At 39.6% G+C, this 23826-nt stretch overlaps 1 protein-coding gene across 7 annotated transcripts in view; it reads left to right on the top strand.

Annotated features, from left to right (window-relative positions):
• Positions 1-23826, top strand: part of ELAVL4 (ELAV like RNA binding protein 4) — a gene marked incomplete at both ends in the record, with an annotated part of 83507 nt that overhangs the window by 33584 nt on the left and 26097 nt on the right. For 6 of the 7 annotated variants that reach the window (XM_081307989.1, XM_081307988.1, XM_081307987.1 and 3 more), the window contains one exon: positions 3621-3861. In XM_081307989.1, coding sequence (XP_081164115.1) covers positions 3621-3861 — 241 coding nt within the window. Of the gene's footprint in view, positions 1-3620; positions 3862-23826 lie in introns of those variants that run through there. The other variant, XM_081307990.1, reaches the window with a different exon arrangement.

The following is a 23826-nucleotide window of genomic DNA, read 5'->3' as shown; positions in this document are numbered from 1 at the left end:
TGGCTTTCACCACATTTGTGAAGTGAATGTCCGTCAGACACAAGTTGAACCTGTCAGGTGACCTTGAACATTTTTGGTCTCACATAGCTTAGGGGTGGTGCACATTCTTCTATATTCTCCATCATTAGCACCAAAGAATCTGCATCACTTTAGTGCAGGATATTTTCTAGGTGTCTGTGGGGAGCTCTGAGAGGGGTAACATGAGAAAGGTAGTAAGCAAGAAAGCAGCTCTGTGGATTGTAGGACTGGTTTGGGGGTCTTGGGAGGAACGAGTGGCATTAAATAAAAATATAGTAGTTGGGTTGCTCTGAGGGTCTGCCCACCAGGCCTACTGAGATGGATAAACTCCAACTTTCCAGTTCCTTACTGAGTTGGCTGTGCTTCCTATATTTGTTGCCTGGACACGTAACTCAGTGAAGCAGTGAGACGACATAGCAAATGGAGGTGCTGTGCAGGCCCAGGAGGCCAGACAGCTTGGCTATGCAGAGCTGGCCCAAGAGGCCTGACAGTGTGGCTATGGAGAAACTGCCTCCCAGCCGGGAGCTCTGCTGATGCTCCACAACATCTTGTCCATTAATGATACCTGCTAACCCCTGCTGGGCCCAGCTCCCCAGTTTTTTTCCTGGACCCTTGCCTTGAGGGCAGAGCTGCTGAATAGGCTTTGCTGAGCACAGTTTCTATCATTTTTTTGTGTGTGTATGTGTGTGTGTGTGTGATTTTTTTGTTTTTTGGGTTTTTTGTTTTTGTTTTTGTTTGTTTGTTGTTTTGTACTAGGGATTGAACCCAGGGGAAATTTACCACTGAGCTACATCCCCAGCCCTTTTTTGAATTTTTATTTTGAGACACGGTCTTAATAAGTTGCTTAGGATCTTGCTAGGTTACTAAAGCTGGCCTCAAACTTAAGATCCTCCTTCCTCAGCCTCCAGAGTTGCTGGGATTATAGGCATATGCCACCACACTTGGCTGGTTTCTATCATTTCTGAGGAGAGCTTGGTTTAAGATTCTTCTCAGAAGCTTTTTGCTTTCTCCTTGCTGTCTGGACCAGCCTTCTGGAATCCTACAGTTGACCTGAAGCCAAGAAGAAAGTTCTGGTGATGTGAGAAGTGGAGCCACTTAAATTACTTGCATGATGGTAAAGAACCTAAGACGCTACTCACCGTCCTCAGTCCGCTTTATTACCCTAGCTCTTCTCAAGACTTCATGTTTTTCTTTTGGTTTCATTTCCCATTTGTGACCATCAAAAGAGGAAACAGTATCACTGGGGCATACTGAGGAATAACAGTGATGATGTCTCTAGGTACTTTTTATTGTAGATACTTCTTATATATGAGCTTTCATCCTAAAGAAAACCAATCCTGCATGGGAGGTTTTATTCTAGTTTTCCAGAAGAGAAATCTGAGGCTCAAAGTCACAGCTAAGGAGTGATAGAACTAGAATTTTAAGGCAACTGTTGTCTTGGCTCCAAAACTAGTTTCTTCCTCCCCCCACCATACCACTCTTCTTCAGATGAGAAAACAAGTAAAAACAAAATAAGTTAAAAAAAAAAACCAGTCTGTGAACAGTGATGAGGATGTGGAGGATCTGGAACTTTCAATCTTTACCGGTGGGAATATAAATTGGTACATCCACTTTGAAAAACTATTGGCAGTATCTACTGAAACTGAACATACATATACCTTATGACCCCAAAAAACAGAATCCTAGGAATATACCAAACAGATACATGTGAAAATACCTAACCAAAGACTGTGCATAATGCTCATAGCAGCTACAACTCTGACAGTTGAAAACTTGAAACAATCTAGTTCATCAAGACATAAATTAAATGTGACATTTTCCTACAATTAAATTTTCTATAGTATAGGGAAAGAAAAACATAGTGCTACCCAGACAATATACATGACACTTCAGATAGGTGAAAAGACTGCACATGGTATGATTCTATGCAAACATTCAAAAATAGGCAAACGGGATCTCTGGATTAGAAGTCAGAATGGTGGTTACTTTGAGGAGGGTGATGTAAATGACGGGAGGGGACAGGAAGATTTCATAGTACTAGTCACAATCTGTGCTACAATGTGAAAGTTGGTACCCAGGTATCAGTTGTGTTTACTTTGTAAACATTCTGTGCATTTGTAGCCTTGAGGTTTGTACACTTTACTTCATGTATGTGATATTCAACAAAAATGCTTACCCCCCCCAAAAAAAAATTCTCTGAACAGTAAAAAGGTAATAGTAATAGGATCTACTGTTTATCAGATATCTGTTACACCTTGATTCCCTAATGCCACACAGCTAGTGAGTGGCAGGGCATGATTCCATTGCCTAAGAGTTAAGAAGTGATTTCAGAGGAGACAGAAGCCATATGATAGATAAACAGGGGACAGTGATAAAATAGAATGGAAAGGTGGGACCAAGAAGACTAGGAAGCCTGGGTGCAGGCCCAGATTTTGCTCCACTTTCTTGAAATGACAATGTCACTGGATGTCTTTGGACTTAATCCCAGACATGAAAATACTGAGCTAGATTTTATTCCCTAAAGTGTCTTTTGGCTCTGCAGTTTTGTGATTTTCCATTTTTGTCGCCCCATACAGGGCATCTTCATGGCCTTGCTCCCTCAGTTTAAACCCATTTTCCATCTAAAAGCATCATCATTCAGCATTGTCCCTGATTGCCTTTATTCTGTGAGCTGGGGTCATTGTACCTCTATTCATGCCTATTGTCCTGCCACCAGCCATGCACCTGTCTGTGTCCTGGAGACTATAAGCTCCTTGAGGACAGGAACTCTTACTAATTTTTTCCACTAGTATGTTGCCTGAGACAGTTCACACACCCAAGGAAATCTTTTTTCAATTAAGTATTTAAATCCAGAGAAAGTCCTTCCCCGCCCCCCGCAGAGTAATGTACAAGAGGACAGTCTTGGGCTACACTGGACCTAAGGTGGAGACCTAGAAAAAACTTTTTGTTTTTTGTTTTATTAGAGGTCTGGGAGAAACAACAGCCAAATGGCTAGATTTAAAAAAAAAAAAAAAATCACTAGATGATTTTGCAGCTCCCTGGCATGTACTTGTGAAATCACAAGTTTGATCAGTGTTTAAGCATCAGTGGAAATCTCAACCCTTCCCATATGGAATGGCCCCGCTTAATTCAATGTCATTTTACTTTATGAGATAGTTAATAAACAGGTACTGTATTTGATCTTGTGAGTGTAGCCCTCTATATTTAGCTTTTTCAGCTTTAATGGAACTATAATTTTAATCATGATTATTACTTTACATTTTAATTATAATTTGGTGTGGCTTAAGTATACATTTCTGAGAGTGATTGTGTAATGAAAACAGGAATTAGCTTTTCATTAACAAAATAATGGGAGAGTTCCCACTGCATTCTAGTCTGTGTTCAAAATCTAAGGGCTGGCCTAAAAATAGCAAGGGGAGTTTAACATTTTGGTTAAAAACATGCTTCTAAAGTGGCTGTGTTCACAACCCAGTCTTTCTTGCTCCATCTTGCTTCCATCTTGTTCTCTTCCTTTTCAAAAAATAAAGTAAAATTTTAAAAGGACTTTGATTGTGTCTTTCAGATTTCAAAAGATTTCTTTTATTATTATTACTTTTGTTTAGATAATTAGCACCATGGAGCCTCAGGTGTCAAATGGCCCGACATCCAATACAAGCAATGGACCCTCCAGCAACAACAGAAACTGTCCTTCTCCTATGCAGACAGGGGCAGCCACAGATGACAGCAAAACTAACCTCATCGTCAACTACTTACCCCAGAATATGACCCAAGAGGAATTCAGGAGTCTCTTTGGGAGCATTGGTGAAATAGAATCCTGCAAACTCGTGAGAGACAAAATTACAGGTATGTTCTTCCATATTCTAGACTTGGGACTTGCAGCTACATTATGTCACTGAATATGGGGAACTTAGAAGAAATGCACGTGTGTGATTGTGCATCTGAGTGTCTGCATAATGTATCCTGCATGCAAGGATGGCACCTATACACAGTCCTAGACCCACAGCACTGTACATGTGTGTACACCACATAAAACCATACTATGGATTGGTAGGACTAGGAAACCCATGAAGATCTTAGAGCTTCTTCAACTTTATGTGAAGTTGTCCTTTCGTTTTATCCTCTTTTATTCTTTTTTTTTTTTTATTTTGAGACGGTCTCATTAGCAATTCTTTTTTTTTTTATAATTTTTATTGGTTGTTCACAACATTACAAAGCTCAGCCACCACTTCTCTCTGTTCTTTAGCTCCCACTTCTGCCCTCTGCTCTCCTATATTCCATAGTAGTTTTTATTCACTTCTTCTCCTTCCAAGCATTAGATTGTGTGTGTCCAATGTTCTTCCATGTGTTGAGACAAGTGTTTTAAAGGGTGCCACAGTGGACTGTGGAAGGGTTACACAACTGCTCATTGTCCCTGAGGAGAAACAGTCCCTAAGGATAGCAGATTATTCTGTAACTATTCTGCAGTAGGAAGGAGATGATTAAAAAGGATCTGCATTTGAGGTATTACATTGTATGCATTTGTTTGTTTTGAGGATATTCTGAAAAGTCAGAATTTTTTTATTTGAAAGTGAAACAGTACCCTGTAGAATTTTGATATTTGAGATGTTTACGTTATGATTTTTTCCTAATTAATAACTATTCTTTGAGGACCTAATGTTTGCTAGACAATGGCACTATAATTCTTTGGGGAAATTTTTCCCTGTAATCTTGTTGGAAATGAAAACATTTTCTTAGAAAACCACACAGTGATGGCAGCGAAGCTGCTGCTTTCTGGTGCTCTACTCCTGAAATCATTCACATCAACCTCAAGTGCTTGTCAGTTGTGAGTATTGGCTTTTGTTTCCCTTTCTTTGGACAGTTTAATTGACAAGCAACTGACGTAAATTAAAAGGAAGCTCTTTGATTAAAATAGGGAGATAGGACATCTTGATTTTAAATCAAAGTCTATAATATATATGTGTACCAATAAATATAAATTCTCCCATTCTCATAATTCACATATAACTTCCCCCCTTATAAATTATTTTTCAAAATCATTAACCTTGTAAGGTGCTACTTTCTACAATGTAAGTCACATAACCTTCCAAACACACTTTCCTCAACTATAAAATTCAAAAATAATGCTTATCTTAGAGTGAGTGTTGTAAATGTGAAATGTGAGACTGGCTTAAGCACCTTGTCCAACACTTATTGTGTAGGGAGTTTTCCTGAAAATGGAGGATGTTGCTATTACGGATATAGCGAATAGGGCTTGAGGAGAGTGACCAGGACAGGTCTCCAAATAGGGCCAGGCTTTAACGATCTTATCTCAGAGCACATCTATCCTTTAACAGAATTGCCTACACTTTCAGAAAGCGGGTGTTTAGATTCCTGAATAATCTTTATATAATAGGATGATAATTCAAACCAAATTAAAACCAGTTAACCATATGATTCTTCCTCCCACTCCTATATAGAAAATGTATTTTTGATTTAGCCTTACCTTCTAAATAGGGATTCTGCCAGCTATATTAGTGAACATTATTAATCACCTTTTCAGACGATTTCCCTTACAATGGTAGTGAGATTTTTGTGAAGTACTGATTCATGGTGTTGATCCTTGTTTTCTAAAGACACATGTTTAAACAAGCAGATTCCTTTACTGAAAGAATGCTAATTTGGTAGTTCACCGAGTGGATTTGAATAGGAGTGACAGCTTCGAAGACAGCCTTTAATTTGGTATACAAAACCAAAATTGTCAACTTTGGTTTGTTTAGCACCCTCTCCAGCACAAGCAGAGACATACAGTAGCATCTGAGCTTAAAGAAGAAGAAGCTTACGGGTTGAAAGCAGAAATACAATTTAGGCATATATTTATAATTATGCAATTTTTTAAAATTAAGGCAAATTTTTTTTAATTTATATAGACCTTATGGGAATGAGGCAGGGAAATACAGAGACCAGAGATATTTGCCCTCATTTGGTAGCAGTGTTTAATAAAAGTAGAACTTGTGGTTGTAAAGAGTGCTTATTAAATTCTTCATTTACACTACCTAATTAATTCTAGCATTTTAAATTAACAGTGAAACTGGTCCCTGCTGTACCATTCCATAGATGCAGCATATTTCCTCCATCCACCCGTTGTTCAGGTTTAATTGGCTGTGCTAGAAGTCAGAGAAGGAGGGAGAGACAGGGCTGCGGGGAAATGGGGAAGGAGTAAGAATTGCTCTAGAAAGACCCTCTTAGGCCTGCTTTTGCGGTTTAAGTCATAACACAGGGTGGGAGAGGTGAGGTATCACACCAGGCAAGTGGAAAGGCCTCAGTTCAGATGTCAGGGTGAATGACATCATAGGTATTTTTGTTGCCCTGATTTTTAACTTCCCAGTCCCCCCTTTTCCTCCAACACCTCCTACAGATCTCAATGCATCTCGATCCTGTGAAGTTTACAAGGAGTTCTAAATATCCAGTGGGAGGATTGGGTGGTGGGAAGTGGCAAAAAGATAAGAATTCAAGATTAAGATTTTCCAGCCCCAAACCACTCCCTAAGAGAATATAGTGGATTCTTTTAGAAGATTCTGTCCTCAATAAAGTCCAAATCCCTTGAGAAGTGACTGTGTTCACTGCATTACAGGCAGGCTGGACTTACCCCTGAACGTGGGTTATTGTAGAATTCTCCATTTGAGAACACATAGAAGACATTTGGGCATGGATTTAATTGATATGGCAATATGAACACAACTGCCACTAGTTAGCAGGCACTTTTGTACTAAGTACTTGTAAGCAGTGGACATAACTTATTTCATTCACTACAGAAATGTTATCTATTTTCTTAGATGAGGAAACTGAACCTAAATTAGGCTAAGTAACTTCCCAAGGCAGTATAGTTATTAGCAGTATAGTTATTAGCAGCTCAGGGAAATGCCTGTAGGTTCCAAAAGCATGATTTTTTGGGAAGTATGTGCTAAGGTTAAGACTCCTGCTTAATTCCCACCCATAACCCAGTGCTACATTTTGTTCCTTTCAGTGGAGATTGCTGGCCATCCTCTGGAGAGTCTGCCTAATGCACCATGGCTTTAAACAAGACTTTTGTGTATAAAGGGAAGTAAAGATAACCATATTTGTCATCCACTGGGGGATATAATTTAGTCTGTGTCCTCCTTCAAGATAGAACCAAATTTACTAAAAGTGCCAAGTTTAAGATTCACTTAGAGTGCTTTTGGACATCTCTGTTACTTATTAAGTAATGTCTTCTCAAAGACATTAGATTTTCATTTACCAATTGGGAAAGGATGCTCATCAGAGTAATATAGGAACCAGGGAGAGAAAACACATTTCCCGAGTTGCTTTTGTGTGCAGCCATGGTCATGTGATGGCATTAGAAGCCAAGTCCTTTGCTTTTCTCCTGAATCTACCTGCAGCCTCTGCTGCTGGAAAGAAAGAATAGTGACTCATGGCCCACAGGATTCATGCAACTTAGAAACTCATGCAAAGAACACCAAACCTCTGGGGAAAATTTTATTATTCCCATAGACTACAGAGAATTGATTTGTTTTTATTTTTTCCTTTGTTGCCTTTCTGGTTTTGGTTTTGGTTTGTAAGCATTGAGTTTGCTTACTGAGTCTAAATTTATATATATGATTAATATTTTTAGGTGAAGAAACATATCACTTTATCAGGATGGGTCTGGGTGGCTCAGAATATATCTTTTGCTAGAATGCTGAATTGCAGTTTTATCAATGCCTATTATCTTACTATCCCACCCAAAAGTAATAAAGGGGAGAAAATAACAAAGAAAAAATCCCCAGAAAGAAAGAAATCAATATAAGACAATAAGCAGCTTTGCTTACTCACATTGTGTAATTACTTGCATCACAATGATAAAAAAGAACTGTGTCTTTACTTGCTGTCATTTTCCATGTGTCCATGAACTGTAACTTGTAAGAGTAGATTTCTATCCATTTCAGGCAGGTAAAAGCTCTAAGGAGAGGTTTTGAGGCTAGGGCAGTCCAAACTGCACATTATTGTTTACAAAACTGAATATATTGAGAGACTGGCATATGGACAAACCCTAAGTGTTGTCAATAGTTGGACAGTTGTTAGCTGGAGCAATTGGGGAAGGTTAGAACGATGGGGTTAGGATTTATAGGAAAGAAAGGCAAAGTAATAGTACTAAAATTTCAGTGGAAGACCAAAAACACTTGTTATTCTTCCATGCTTTCAACAGCAGAAGTAGAGCTGGCATGTGCCTCTTTGGAAGCAGTACTCTGATATGAAACAGTGTTGCCAGATTAAGTGCCCAAAAGCCAGATTGGTTAGAGTTGCACCCCAGTGGACAAAGGCATTACAGAAACACCACCGCTAATCTATCTCTCTCTGTCTTTTTTTCTTTATGTCTTTGGCTTAATTAATATTATCATTCAATGGGAAAAGTGGAACAAGAAAAGAAAAAAAAGAAACTCTTCACTACCGTGGACATTAGGGTGAATACTTTGCCACCCCTTTTGTGTCTGGATTTATATCTCTAATTAAAGGAACCAGCTCACTTTCGATCTGGTGATATAGGGTAACTTCTATTTTTTTTCTGGATTTGTGAAAGTGCTAATAATCCTGCATCTCTCTCTAAAAGTGAGATGTGGGACATGGACCACAGTAGTGCGAATGACTGTTAGAGCTTCCAGGCCAGGAGGCCTGACACAATTCTGTCCACTGGGTGGGAGATAGTGAGAAGAGAGAGTCAGGGACTGTTGTATATTACCTCCTATGCTTTCAAGGAGCTGGCTTTATAAGAACACTAGGGAAATTTGGTTATGCTTGTGAGATAACCATGTAAACAATAAATAGCTCGGAAAAGTCCTAAAATATGAAAATGCTTTTTGATTCATTCCTGAAATGTGAGGTCAGCTATTTGTTGACATAATTTCTAATACTCCTAGCAAAGACAAATAAGAATAATAGCAGCAGCTTTTGTATATTTTTGTGTTACTTAATGTGTATTGTGGCCCCTCTATTAAATACTTTAAATATCATTGTTCATTTAAATGGTAAAAATTAGGTAAATTACCTAATTGGGATTTCTCAGAGAATCATAAGAGTAGCCAGCATTTAATGAACACTTACAGTGTGCTGAGACTAGGAGGGTAGAATATCAGGTAATCCTCAAGACTGCCATTTTACAGTTGAAGAAATTTGAATTTAGGAGCATTTAAGTAACTTACACAGCTGACTTAGCTTCCAAGTATGGGAGCTCTGACTGTGAGTTTTCCAGCATATTGTTCATCTCTGGCAGTTTTCCCCCAAATATTAAGTTGACCCCTCCCTTTTACAAGCCAGTTCAGCTTGCATACCTAGAGAATGAAAATTTTCAGTACAAGGAAAATCTAGTTAGAGTTCACAATGTTTTGTTTTGGAAAATAGCACACTGTGCATTAAAGAAATAAAATGTTTGAATTAAATAGATCACTGTTTACCTGTATAAGGAAGACTATATACATGAAGTGGTTTTTAATTTCTGATTTTCTCCCTTCTGAAATACCCTTCACTGTGTGTACCTTTTTTTTTTTATTATTATTTTATAAGCACTGTATTGGCACGGATGCTGCCTTGGATTTAAGCATAGTTAAAACCCAGCCACAATTAGGTATATCCAAGAAAATCCCAAGATTTGATTAGCTAAATGAACTTTTCTTACATGTACATCAGAGGGATATTAGTTAGTGATGGGAAGAGTAGAGGAGACGGTAGCATTTATTAGTATATCAGCATATTTTGCTCTGATTTGGAAAAATGTGCTTGGTGCAGTGTGATACGTCTCCTGCATTCAGAGGAAAATCAGGCAGATTTGCATTTGTCATTTTATTTATCACCTCCCTGCAGTCATCTTATACATATTCCACAAAGAAGAATAAGAGAGTTTTGATTTGTTGACTTGGGTTGGTTATTGTTGGGGGTGAATGGAAAATTTTTAGGTATGGTGAAGATTTGGCAGCCTAATAGGGCTACAAAATAGGAGAATAGGGGGTCTGCCTTATTAAGGGGAACTTGCAGAACGTCAGAACATTAAGTGCAGACAGTAAACCATGTAATCATTGTGCCTCTTACACACTCATCAGGGGCAATCAGAGACCTTCCATCCTTCCTAATTAGGACTTGCTAGTTGAGCAGAGCTGTGAGGCTTGCGCTTCGTGCAGGTACATAGAGTCCCTTTCGTCTTCCCTTCCAAATCAGCCAGTTCTGCCCTGCTTCCGAACTTGGATAACCATAGGAAAGTATTCTCACATCCCAGGAGAGATGTCTCAAAGGATTTTTACCTAAGATGTGAATCAGGCCTGGGTATTTTAAGGATTTTCTATTTCTGGGCTTTAGCTGACTGGTTCTTAAGACCGATTCCTGTTCACCCAGCCTCCTCTCCTTCCCTAACACACATTCACTCCCTTACTCCCCCTCCCTTCTCCGTAGAATGGCCTGGTTGATTGAGACTAGGAACTAAGCAGGAAGGTAATGTCAAACTGAAATTTCCACACATTATCTAAAAATGCAATTCATCAGCTTCGGGGTAGGAGGAAAGTGCTTTCTGAAATGTGTTAATGGGAAATTCATTTTTTCCTTGTCTTCTGAGAGGTGTGGTAGTGGTGATTTCTTTTTTCAATCTGCCCCCCACCCTCTTTCTGCCTCTCCCTTACTGCTCTTAACTGATGAACTCTGTATCTGTCTTTATTCCTCATAAGAAGTGAGGGTCTTTAAGTTGCTTTTTCATTTTTTTCTACAGTGCCAAAATTGGGCTTTGATGGGAGAAGATATTTCTAGTTTGGAGAAAAGATAAAACTCAGATAGAGACCATATATTTGTGTAGGCTTTTACATTTGTAAAACATTTTCAATCAGCCAACAGTATTTATTTAGAATCTACTCTCTCAGACCAAATAGATGTTATTCTCTTTCCTTCTTACTCTTAAATTCTATATCAGGGTCTGTGAAGAAATCAAAAAGGATAAGACATAGTTTATGCCCATATGTTCTTACAGGGGTGATGAGTAAGGAAAGCCAGGACAAATTGTAGGACCCTCCAGCAGCCCACAGATCTAGAAGGCACAGGTAGCCTTATTTGTGAAGCATATCACCATACCTTAGCTGCTTTGTAGTGGCATTTTTTTTTTCTTTTACCCAGGTCCAGTCTTACCCTTCCTGGCTCTGGCTGTTAATATCACTGGAAAAATAGCATGAAAGGATTCATAACAATATAATGAGGTTGGATATTTGATGGAATGCCTACTATCTATCAGTTACAGGGCTGGGGATATTATCTATACTATCTCATTAGGTTTTGCAGATGAATAAGACAAACCCAGAATTAGCTGCTGTGTGGGGTTAAGTTTGTCTGACTACAAAGTCTATGGTCTATTACTTAGCACTCTGCCTCTGCAGAATGAAGGTAAAAGCAACATCAGTTATGTGTGCGCAGAGGAGGAAAGATTGACAATGGACTAGGGTTCTCAGAGCAAGCATCAAAGAAGAGTGAGACTTAAACTTGGCCTTGAATTTAGCAGAAATTAGATTGTAGGAGTAATTTATCCAAAAAGTCAGAGCCAATATGTGGTATAGTTTAGATTTGAACCCATGTCTGCCAGATGCTCAAAGCTGTGTTCTTTCTACTTTGCTAATAAATAACCCTACCTAACACAAATAGGGTGACAGTTTGCAGATTTCCCTTGACATCTATGATCTGAGAATCATTGTGTCGCTGAGGTCAGATACATGTTTGCTCAGTGACTTTTCCCATGTACTTTAATTTCCTGCTGATTTATAAGTTTGATTTTCTGCTCAGCTCTTGTTTTATAAGTTGACTGGTGAGATGCACGGCGCCATCAACACAAAGGATATACAGCTAGTTAGGATAAGCACTCTCATTTCTATGGCTTCTAATGGAATTTCTCATTACAAACATCCTGAATCCAATTAAATAATTTTACTGGTGGTATAAGCATAAGCACTTCATGATCCCAGATATCTGCCCTTTGTATTTGTTTTCGGGGACTTTTATTATCAGTACCTCCTGTAACCTGTGGAAATATCTGATATAGGAAATCCTCATCACTTTATAGATGAGGCCAGGGCAGCCCAAAGAATCTACAAGTCAAGAATATATGGATTCTTATTTTCCTTGCTTTTTCTTCTTCTCTATTCTTTGATTATTTCCGACCTGCTTTCTCTTTTTGCCTTTTTATTTTAATACCTCTTTGATCCAAACAGGATTTGAATTGTCTACGAAATAATATGGAAAAATGCTAATTATTAAAATAGTTCTAGATTTTAAAAAAGAGGGCAGAAAGAAATGAATGTAGAAAGAAAAGGAAAGCAGAGGAAAAATGGTATATTAAATGTGACTTATCTGAGAAGTAAGAGACCAGCTGGCCCAGGGCTTTCTTTACATAAAGGAAAAATGGATGATGATGACCTTTGTTCCTTTCTCAAGTAGTAACCTGAAGCCCAGTCCCACACCCCTTCCCAAACCCTCATCTTAGCTCTTGCTGTGGATATAATTGTGGAGACAGAAGCCAGCTATAACACAGGATGGGATGTGCAGCCTGAAATCACATACATGGAATTTTCCTTTTACCTTCTTTCTTACCTGTACCCGTTTTGGATTGATTGACTTGTTTTTATGGCCAGGGCAGGCAGGGACACAAAGAAACTGCCTGGGTATAATCCCTGTCTATTAGCATGGGACATAATCAGGGTGCTTGCTGAAGGAGGTGTTTGTTCCGAAGCAGGTCTTCCTGACCCACTCCCCTGACTGAGGTGTTCCTGGCTTCTGGATCTCATCAGTCTTGTCATCCTGAGGTTGGGCATGCTGAAAACTTCATTCAGTATTCTGCTTCCATCTTTGTGGTGAGGGTTCCCACAGTGAGCTGTGGCCCAGAACCCCGAGTTTGACAACAGACAGGAAACTTGAATGTCAACCTCACTTCCTGGTCCTGACAGTAGAAATCAGAACCGGTTCTCAGACACCTTTGCTCTTCCCAGAGCCCCTCACCAGTCAGTGGAGCCTTCCCAATAAGACAGACCACCTTGTTAGATACAAAAGGGAAAAAGCACTACCCGAGCCACAGTCCCAAAACAATCACACGAACATCCCCCTAGCACTTCCTGGTGAGAAATACCAAATATCTGGTTGAAGTAACCAGAACGAGATAGACTTCAATAAAAGTGCTGCCCTTCCTCGCACACACTTCATAGATGATCGGGTGGCCTTTTTAAATCACTTTATCCCTGGGGACTCCATTTCTTCAATATACAGTAGAAAAGATAAATCCTACCCTGCTTTCTTTGGCTGGTACTCTGAGTTCAGACTAGTTGACATATGTGACAGCATTTCACAGCAATAATGAATCCCAGTTTGGGTGGTCCTGGCAGATTGTAAATGAAAGCCTTTAGTTCAGTATTTGAAAATGTCATGATAATTTCTGAGATTCTTTAAAGAATTAGGCCACTTTCACGGGAGCAGCATCATGATAAAATGGAAGGATCCACCAAGTTCTTATTCTAGCTGCAGGACTTTCAGCAGATGGAGCCATTTTGTGCCTTGGGTTATTATCTACTAAATGGGGATAATAATACTGGCTGAAGTGTTGTGAGATCAGATGAGCTGCTAATGTATTGACAGGTTGTTAAAGTGATACACCAATTCAGGGTATTACCATGGTCACCCAAAAGATAGGACATTGTAAGCTGGGGACTTATGAGAGTAAAGCCAAGTAGTCAGCCCCCCCCCCCCCCATGATAGGCTGGCTTTGCTTTCTAGTCTGCCTTCCAGATGTTCTGTTCAGTTATCTGCGTACATCTCGGCAAAAGCTGATTAACTCTCTCAGACATCAGGATCTAAATGTTATTAATGCTCCAGCTGATCAAATTACAATGCCACAGATCCTACTTGTGCTGTTAATATTAGATTTTGGATTCCGGTCTATAATGAATGATTTTTTCCTCCATGCATTGGAAAAATTAGTTAGCAGAGTTCATAAGAAAGTTTAATTAGCAGGCTGTTTGTGAAAATAGCGGTTGTTAGTCATCGTTAGAATGAACTCACATTTCTCAGGTTTGAATTTTGTTTTTCTGTTCGTGGAGCAACCACATAGGATCCTTTTGTTTGGGAAACTGCTGTCCACATGCTGCCCACTTTAACTGCACTGTGTAATAAACTAATAACAAAAACATCAGATTCTTAGAAACAGAGAGGAAGAGGAGGTATAGAGTGTCTGTGTATTTGTGTATGTGTGCCAGAGGAATATCACGGACTTAGGGAATCCAGCTAGGCAGCATACCCTAGTGATTAGGAGCTTGATTGCGTCCATTTATACCCCAGCCTTATCACTCATTAGCTGTGTAAAAGGCAAATTCTCACCCTCTCTGTGCCTCAGTATTCCTCATTTCTAAAACAGGGATATTAATAGTATTATCGTGAGCATTAATATATGTAAAATATTCAGAAAAGTACCTGCTGTATAGTAATATAATTTTCCACATTTTATTAGTGCATTATAATTTTACATTATGGTGGGATTTGTAGTATAATTCTTACAGCAATTCTTTGAGGTGTAACTATTATTAGCCCTATTTTACAAATGAGGAAATGGACTCAGAAAAGTTAAGTTGTTCAAGGTCACACAGCTTCTAAGTAGTAGAACAAAGTTGAATGTTTGTTTGACTCCAAAGCCTCTATTTTTATCAGCTATATTATACTACCTCCCAGAGTCATATACCTAGTTAATTAAGTATAGATACTATGTGTTTTTCTATATGTGTATTCCTACAAGTGTGTGCTTCTATATCAATATAGCCACACACAATTATGTTTTGTTTATTTCCTTGGGTCTTCGGTTTTCCTAGTGAAACTTGTAGAGATCATTGCATGCTAACTATCACATGTAGTGAACTAGAACCAGATGACTCACAACCGCTATTTTCACCAGATTTTACCAACATGAAAACAAGGCTTCTGATAGCTGACTGCCGTCCCCCATGACGCATCTTTATCCTATCTAGATTGTCTCTGAAGCAGAACCGAATGATGTATTCTGAGAAACAGAATTGCAGACTGTCACAGCAATATTTCAGAAAGGACAAGCCAATATTTCAGAAAGGACACACTGAGCTGGGCACCTTGGTGCACACCTGTAATCTCAGCTTCTCTGGAGGCTAAGGCAGGAGGATTGCTAGTTTGAAACCAGCCTCAGCAATTTAGTGAGACCCTGTTCAAACCTTAGGAGTATTCTCTGGATGGGTCTCCTCCTTTTCTATCGCTCCTCTGTTATCTCAAGAACTGGAGCTCAGCATTGGGAACCAGACCCTCCACCTTAGGGTAATTTCATGCTGAGACAGTATTCCGTCTTGTTTCAAAGGGTAACGTTCACTTGGAAATCCCATCTAAAAGTCTTTCCCAGTAATGTTTAATCCATAAATGGATTAAATGTTTTTTGTTTGTTTGTTTTTTAGGAGAATTCTCCCCCAAAATGGGTTTGGGAGACTGAAGTGCACCAAAATTGACTTCTCTTTATCACTAAGTGTGTGATAACATGCATTATAAAATGTGTTTTATAAAGAATGTTTTTTTCCCCCTCCGACCTTTTGTAAACTGTATTTTCCAAGCCAGGAGGGAAGACTGGAGCTCCATGGGGATGTTTGGGAGGTAGGAGAGGAGGAGGCAGTTTGGAACAGTTTCCATGTGACTCTCCTTTCCTTTATTAAGAAAGAGGTGAGGTCCTCTATTGCATGTCGATGGGCAAGTGGAGACCTTGGTGTGCTGAGACAGTCTTACCTCCTCCCAGGAGAAACATCTCTCTAGCATCAGCATAGTCCCATCGGTTAATAGATAGTTTTAGGGAAGTTACTGGGTACTGAACACTTTCTGGGTGTGATGCAAACCATGGGTTCCTTTAGTGTCCGGATTATTGGGAAACCTACCATCTCATTTTCACTGTGCAAAGGAACCACACCATTAGAAGGTGTTCCCATTTTGCAGTCTCATACTTATTCCTGGGCACTCCCTCATTTTCACATCTACCAGGAATCAGACTCAGTGTGATGACGATGAGGCTGCTCACTCTTTCTTGGTGTAGCCTTCCCCCCAGCATTCTTTTAGCCCTTTAGAAAACCAAAGATGGCTTTCCTGGTTGGTTCCTACCCTACAGACTCATTTCTAAGTGTGAGTTCTTTTGTTCTTGAGATTTCATGTCTTTATTTTCCCTCGTTTCCTTCCTGCTAGCTAAATGGTGATTGGGGAAAAAAAAAAGCATATTTTGTTTCTTGTTTCTTTTCTTCTTCATGAATCTCTTTTTAAAGTTTTGTTGGTAGAGGGCAGGTGGCACATCTTTGTAATTCTACCTACTCAGAAGGCTGAGGTTGGAGAATCACGAGTTGGAGGCCAGTCTGGGCAACTTAGGGAGACCCTGACTCTAATTAATTAATTAATTAATTAAAAGATAAAAATTGTTGGAGTCAAACTAAGCTGTCAGACCACAGTAATAAACTTCATATGTGGTACTTTACTATCAGTGAACTTGATGACAGGGATGGAGATGTTTGTGTCTGCATTTCACATAGCTATTAGTGGTAGGTCCAAGGCCAGAGAAACTCAAGCCAATATTTCAGAAAGGACACACTGAGCTGGGCACCTTGATGCACACCTGTAATCTCAGCTTCTCTGAAGGCTAAGGCAGGAGGATTGCCAGTTTGAAACCAGCCTCAGCAATTTAGTGAGACCCTGTTCAAACTTTTAAAAAGCAAGGGAGAGGGTGGTGCTGGGGATGTAACTCTGGTAGAGCATCCCTGGGTTTAATCCCCATAACCACCTCCCCTCAGACACCAAAAAAAAAAAAAAAATACAGGCTCTCAGACAAAGTCCTGGTCCCTCTGACATTTGACATCCCTATTTGTCTCTGCACAGACAAGTTATTTATCTCATCTCCTTCAATGGAAGCCATGAATTTTTTTTTTACTTTAAATAAAAGCAATTTTAATAGATTTATATTCAGTGATATTTGTCAAGCATTACTTTGTGCCAAAGCCCTCTCACGTAACTTATTTAATCTAAATCCCAACATGTGATCAGGAGCTCTCACGAGCCCTCCATTGAGTGTTGGGTGCAATGTCTTGGTAGTAAATACAGCAGCTCTTTTCACCCACAGACATTTCACCCACAGAGTCTCATTTTGCTCCACAGCTAATTACAGTGCACATACTAATAACCTGATAGTTTTTCCTACCTCTTCCTTTGTTGCTAAACCCTCGTCTTTAACATCAGCTGCATTTCTGGAATCACCTGTTGATTTGCACCCACCCTGGGTAGGAAGTCTTGTCTGTCGATATCCAAACCTTTTTATTTGAAAATCAGCCAAGCAAGAATTAAGAATTCTGGTTAATTTTTTGTGGCTACCTGGGTGTTTGCCAAAATCCTCCTCTTCATGTTTCAACCCTTGTTAAAAATATTTTTAAATGTGTGACTATTCTTTCCTGTCTTGTAAGACTATTCTGAACATAATTTAATTTAATGTTGCTTCGATTAAGAATATTTCATTGCCCCAGGGTCATCAGTCTGAACATTTCTTCTTTTTGTATAATAAATGCTGAAGGTGAGACAGTTGTCACTGAGGCTTCTATTGTCCCCAGTACATTACCTAGAATATTTTTTTCCTTTCAGTCTTTTTTTAAAACTAAGTACTTGATACCAGCTTTTTATCTTATGAATTTCCATTATTTCCTGCACAAACAGAAGAAAAATAGGACTGAGTCGGATTAGTTCCATTTTTCATTTGTTGAGGTTTATTATTAAAATTTATATTTGAATACCTGTCATTTGGAGCAACTTATTTTATAGGACAAACCCAAAAGAGTAAAAAAATCTCTTTTGAGAATTGGTTGGTTGGCTTTTCTTATTGCATAATGCACCTTTCTGTTTGGGGGACTGCTGGAAATGAGTGTAGGTACTCTGAATTTCCATGTGCCTTACCACAGTTGTGGAGGTAACATTTTCCACCTATGTGAACAGTTGGGTTGATATTTTCTCTGCAATCAGGAAACTCTTATTAAAAGTTTATGTGGGCTTTAGAACTTGATGGATTCCTTTTGGGATCTGAGGCCTCTGGACATGAGTCTCCTTGATTTTAAATGGTAGCGATAATGCCTACCTTGTCAGGTTGTTTGAGGGAATAGATGAGATGATAGAAATAAAGCACTTGGTATAGTAACTGACAAAAACAAAAGATAACTTTTTTGTTACTATTCATTCATTTATCCACTCAAAATAGATTTACTGAAAGTCTATTATATGCCAAACATGGGTTATACCAAGATTAAGACATCCACGTCCCTGTCCTAAATAAAAGTTCATTGAGAAATACATTCAGTTCATTCAGCTTATATTGAATGCCTGCTATGGATCAAGCACTTTGCTTATTGCTGTCTGGATGCCCATGATGAGTAGAAATGGCATCTACTTAGGAAGCCAGAATGTAGCCTCTGGAAATAACTAAGGACTGGCTAAAGGTAATTTCAAATATTTTGGGAATTCGGAATGAAAAATTGGGTCCTGGGTTTTCAATAGTGTTGTTAACAGAGAGCAGACATGCTCAAAATCTCAAATTCTTAGATGATTCCTGACTCTTTGTCAACTTAGAAATGGTATTGACCGTGCCATTTCTACAACCAGTGGCTTTGTGGAAGTGATGACCATAAACTATTGACAACTTTCTCTCAAGGGACAGGTGATCATGTTGTCCTCTCCTTCTAGAATGCCCGACTCTGCCTGTTGCCCTTGTCTGTTGTCTCACTACCTCTTGTCAATCTTTTCAAATTAGTCTCAGCTCAAGCATCACATCCTCCAGAAAGCCCTCTCTGCTTCTCAGTATCATAACACCAAACCATACTCCACTATCATTGTTAATTCATGAGTCTGACTTTCCTGCTAGACTCTGAACTTCTTGTTTCTTCCTTAATCATCAGTTCCTATATCTGTAGAATAGATTTGAAGATCAGTGATTCTAAAGTCCTTTTAAGACTGGCATTCTAGGATGCACCAGATTCAGTTTGACATTGCAACCAAACTAGGAGATAGGAATGGGGTGCTCAGGCTTTATTTTGGAATCAACTGGAAAGAACAAGGACTTGGAGATAGTACTGAAAAGCAGGCTCTCACAGTTGAGGCACACTGCTAGGTCAGGACAGATGTTTAGAATACAAATGAATAAATATTCCAGAATCCAGGGCCCTGCAGAAAGTACACTGGCTCTCGAGTCAGGTGAGCCTCGCTGCCATTTTCTAGACAAGTAACCTTGGGTAAATTATGTCTTTTTCTGAGCCTTAGTTTCCCTCTCTGTAAAGTGAAAATACCTGCTTCAGAGGGTTATAAAGATTTAGATAATGATGTAAGTGAAGTGCTTTGGCCCATAGTAAGTGCTCAATCAATATTTCTTACCATTTTGCTTTCTTAGAAGTCAGAATAGTGGAACTAGCTGTGATCTTTGAATCTAGAATAAATATAACTTAGAATCTTTGAATCTTAGCACTAGAGGGCATCTTATGGGTCAATCTTGCAGATGTTCCAGCATCTCCTGACAAAGGGTAGGTTTGGCTTCTGTTTGTGTACTTCTAGTCATGGGGCCCTTAGCACCTCATAAAATAGCTCACCCCCTTATAAAATCATTATTAAAGTTTCTTCCTTGAATCAGTGCAAAAATTTGCCCCTTCACTTTCTACTTCTACCAAATCCTTTTTCTCTCCCATGGGGTACCACATAGCAAGTGAACCTATGCCTTCCCATGACAGTCTTTCAAATATTAGAAGGAGCTTTGAGCACATTTAGAGTCTTTTCTCCTTCAAATTAAATACCCACTGATCTTTCAAGTGTGTCATATAGGATCTGGTTTCCTCTCTTACCTACCTCCTCTGGACACCGTCTGCACACCGTCCAGAGGAGGTAGGTAAGAGAGGAAATGATATTGCTACTCTCCCTGGCCCCCTTCTCTCTGGTAAGTGGGAGGATTGGGAGTGGTTTAGAAGGTGTAAATATGCATGTGAATAGATAATATTCATTCATTCACCCAACAAACATTTCCTGGATATTCAACAATGTCCTGAACCCTTTTTAGGTCATAGGGGTACAGGGGTGAATGAGACTCACCTTGCTCCCAATCTAGTGGGGAACTGAGACAGTAAGAGGTGCTTTTTAAAGGTGTGTCAGTGAGAGTGTTCATGGGACCTGTAAGACTGAGGGGATTTTCACATATGTAAAATTTACAACCCTATCCCCACACAGTCTTTCCCCTTCTCTGCTATATTTTCTCCCTATAACTTACTGTCATTTGAGCTTTACATTTTACTTATATATTTCTTTTCTTAAATTTTTTTTTAGTTGTCAATGGACTTTATTTTTATATTTATTTTTATATGTGGTGCAGGAGAATTGAACCCAGTGCCTCAACATGCTAAGCAAGCTCTACCACTGAGACACAACCCCAGCCCCTTACTTACTTATTTCTTACCTATCTCCCTCGCCCTCAGTTAGAATATAAATTCAGTGATGTCACAAACCAAGTATGATTTGTTCTCTTGTGTGTTCCCAGTGAGTGGAACTATGCCTGACACATAATAGTTGCTCAGTAACTATCTGTGAGATAAATTTCATGCTTGAATTCAGCCCTCAAGTTGGAATGTCATGACTTTTATAGGGGAACCCTATCAAAACTCTACTTCTTCAAAGCTCAGCTCAAATGTTCCTTCCTTCAGGAAGCCTTCCCTCCTCTGCTTAGTCAGAATTGTATCCTGCTTAGTCAGAATTAGTATTCACCTCCTGTCTGTTCTTATATATGGCCTGAAAGAAAAATCTCTGCTATATTTATTATGTTTTTCTGGGCAATAATTAATTCTTTTAACTGTCTTTCCCTTTTACATAAAAAGCTATCTGAAGGCAGGAACAATTTCATGGTTATTTTGGAGTCTACTCAGAGTGACTAGCATGTAACATGTGCCAGTTCTTGGAGTCTGTGTGCTTATTGCATATCACGTGCTCCAATGTAAAAGAAAATCATCAGGAGAATACTCCACCTTCAAGGAGGTCAGGGCCTTGTTGAAGAGAGAACTTCCACACTGACATTACTGGGAGGCAGTGTCTAACGGGGCATGAGAGAAGAGGAAAAGGAACCAACCTCTGAGGAACATCTGTTACATGACAGGCCCTTTGCATGCACTTTCATGTTTAATACTCCTAACAGCCCCTGAAAAATATATTATTGACCCCATTTTATAGATGAAAACACCAAAGCAGAAAGAGACAAAAAGAATGCAAAATTTGAGAATCAAAAAGGACTAACGTATGTTAAGAAATTCTGAGAACTTCCTCATCAGAGCTTCCCTCCTTGGTGGGTTGGATGAATAGTTTCCCAGGAACCAAGGCACAGGGAAGTTCATTTAACTGAGCCAGGGTCCCATGGCAATAAGCAGAAGAACTGAGGTTCAGACTCACATCTGACCCACTCTGAGTGACCAGTGCATCTCCATCTTTAATGTGTCTTTGAATCACCTGAGGATCTTGTTGAAATGCAGATCCTGATCCAGTAAGTCTGGGATGGACTTGAGAATCTGCATGTTTCACAAGTTCTTCGTGATGGCCATGATGCTGGTATGAGGACCACATTCGAAGTAGCCAAGGCTTTAAACCATCCTTAGTTTTTGCAATTGTGTAAATTACCAAAAGTAGTCAATATTCTGACTCATTGGATGTAATTACTTGAAGTTGGCAAGAGAAAAGCCAAGACTCTGCTGACCAACACTTTTAAATCCCACCCCCGCCCTGCAGGAGGGAGGAAAGGGAGCCAGAGCCATAGGTGCTGTAGAACCCAGGGTACCTCCAGTCAGTGTGAGAGCCCCCAAGGCAAGCCAACTGAGTTCCCTAGATTTATCCAGTATAGACACTCTGCTGGGCACTTACAGCACCTGTGAGAGAAAGCATAACTGGGATAGCACCCGGGCCTCGGTTCCTTTGAATCCTAATCCTGGAGTCTACTTCCTAGTCGGCTTTGGGCAGGTTATTTTAACATTTCTTAAGCTTCATTTTCCATGTCTGCATAGCGGGCCTGGTGATGCCCAATTCACACAGGATGACATGAGGTAACATGAGTAAGCCACTTAGCACAGGGTCTGGCACAAGATGGCACTAAGTAAATTATAGCTGCCATTAGTCCCCATGTTAAAATAATCTCCACAGTGATCCTTTGATTGTGAGGATTAAGGGATTGTCTCTAGTTTCCCAGATAAGGGAACAGGCTGGTGAGGCCTAAATGACTTAATCAAGGTTATATGCAAGTACAGCTTCGAGCCACATGCACATTTATAGATGCAGGAACAACCACAGTTCTCTCTGCCCCTCTTTTGGATGTGTAAAGATAAATTCGAGGCAGCTAACAGCAGGGAAAGGCATCTCAGAACTGGCAGCGAGGGCATCCTGGGATTTGGAGTTGACTGCAGTTAACCCAGTATGTGAATTATCGCCAAGCAGGTGATCTTGAGGTGACTGGGGATTTTATCATGTGCTTTTAGAATGGGATTTCAGCCTGAGCTAGGGGTTCTAACATCCACAAAAATTCCTTACTCAACTAGGAAGTTTTCGTCAACAGCATCTACCCATCTGGCTGCCCCCTTGGGGGCTTACAGATGAGGGGAGGAACTGTTAGGTTTCTGGGAAATGATGGTTTTTTGAGAGAGAGAAAGAGCAAAGTATGCAGGTCAGCAGTGTAGAAATGCTGAGGTTCCTTCCAGCCAGCTTCTCTGCTGCTGTGATCAGCCATGAAGATGTCAGTGGGACCCTAAAGGCAAGGAAAAGCCACTTCTACCCAGAATCCGGGAAAAAATAAAGGATTATAATCAGCTATGATCTGGCCACTTACTAAAGACTGAATACGATAAAAATGCCCAACACAAACCACTTAAAATAATTTACTCTTTTACTTGGATGATCCAAAAAAAGCCTCTGAGGTATTTCTGGACCTCACCATAGTTGTTAATAACATTTTACTTCAAATAGGGCAACTGTGATTATAGCAAACAGTGCAGGATTTGGAGCCAAAAGATCTAGATCAGAGGATCTGAAAAACATGGCCCAAGGGCCAAATTGGGCCTACTGCCTATTTTTCTAGATAAAGTTTTATTAGACCACAGCCAGGGCATTGGTTGATATATTGTCTCTGGCTGCTACACAAGGCCAGAACCGTCATGACAAGGATTGTAGAGTCCACCAGCCTAAACTATTTTGTATCCTAACCTACACATAAAACAATGTTTGCCAACCCCTGGTCTAGAATGAGATCCAGCTCTGTGATGTTGGGCAAATTACATTTTTCTCTGAGCTTCAGTTTCTCCATCTGTGTAATGATAATTATCTCTCTTCACCCAGGGTTGTTGTGAGAAACAAATGCCATAGAATGGATGGGAAAGTATTTTCTAAATCCAGAATCACTGTGGAATTTGGGCAGGGGTGATTCTTTTTGCTCACCTGATTTGTGCTAGAGGAGAATTCACCCAGGACATCCTCTGTTTCGTTTTCCAGTCCCTGGGGTCAGTTACTGTGTTCCCTCCTTCCTCACAATGCAAAACGAATTCCCCAGGTACTTTCTTTGTTTTCCTTCGTCCAACAAATATACAAAACATTCTGGTCATATGTTTCCAGAAATGAAAGATTAGTACAAAAGTGTCCATTAATTCTTCTACTTACTGAGCATTTGTTAAGTACCTGCTGTGTGCAAAAAGATACAAACATTTGTAAGCCAGTTTTGTTTTATTTTGGGTA

The sequence above is a fragment of the Spermophilus citellus genome (assembly GCF_964194105.1).
Source record: "Spermophilus citellus genome assembly, chromosome: 9".
Classification (NCBI taxonomy): domain Eukaryota; kingdom Metazoa; phylum Chordata; class Mammalia; order Rodentia; family Sciuridae; genus Spermophilus; species Spermophilus citellus.
The sequence above is the reverse complement of the archived record's forward strand: the minus strand, read 5'-3'. Positions and strand labels throughout refer to the sequence as shown.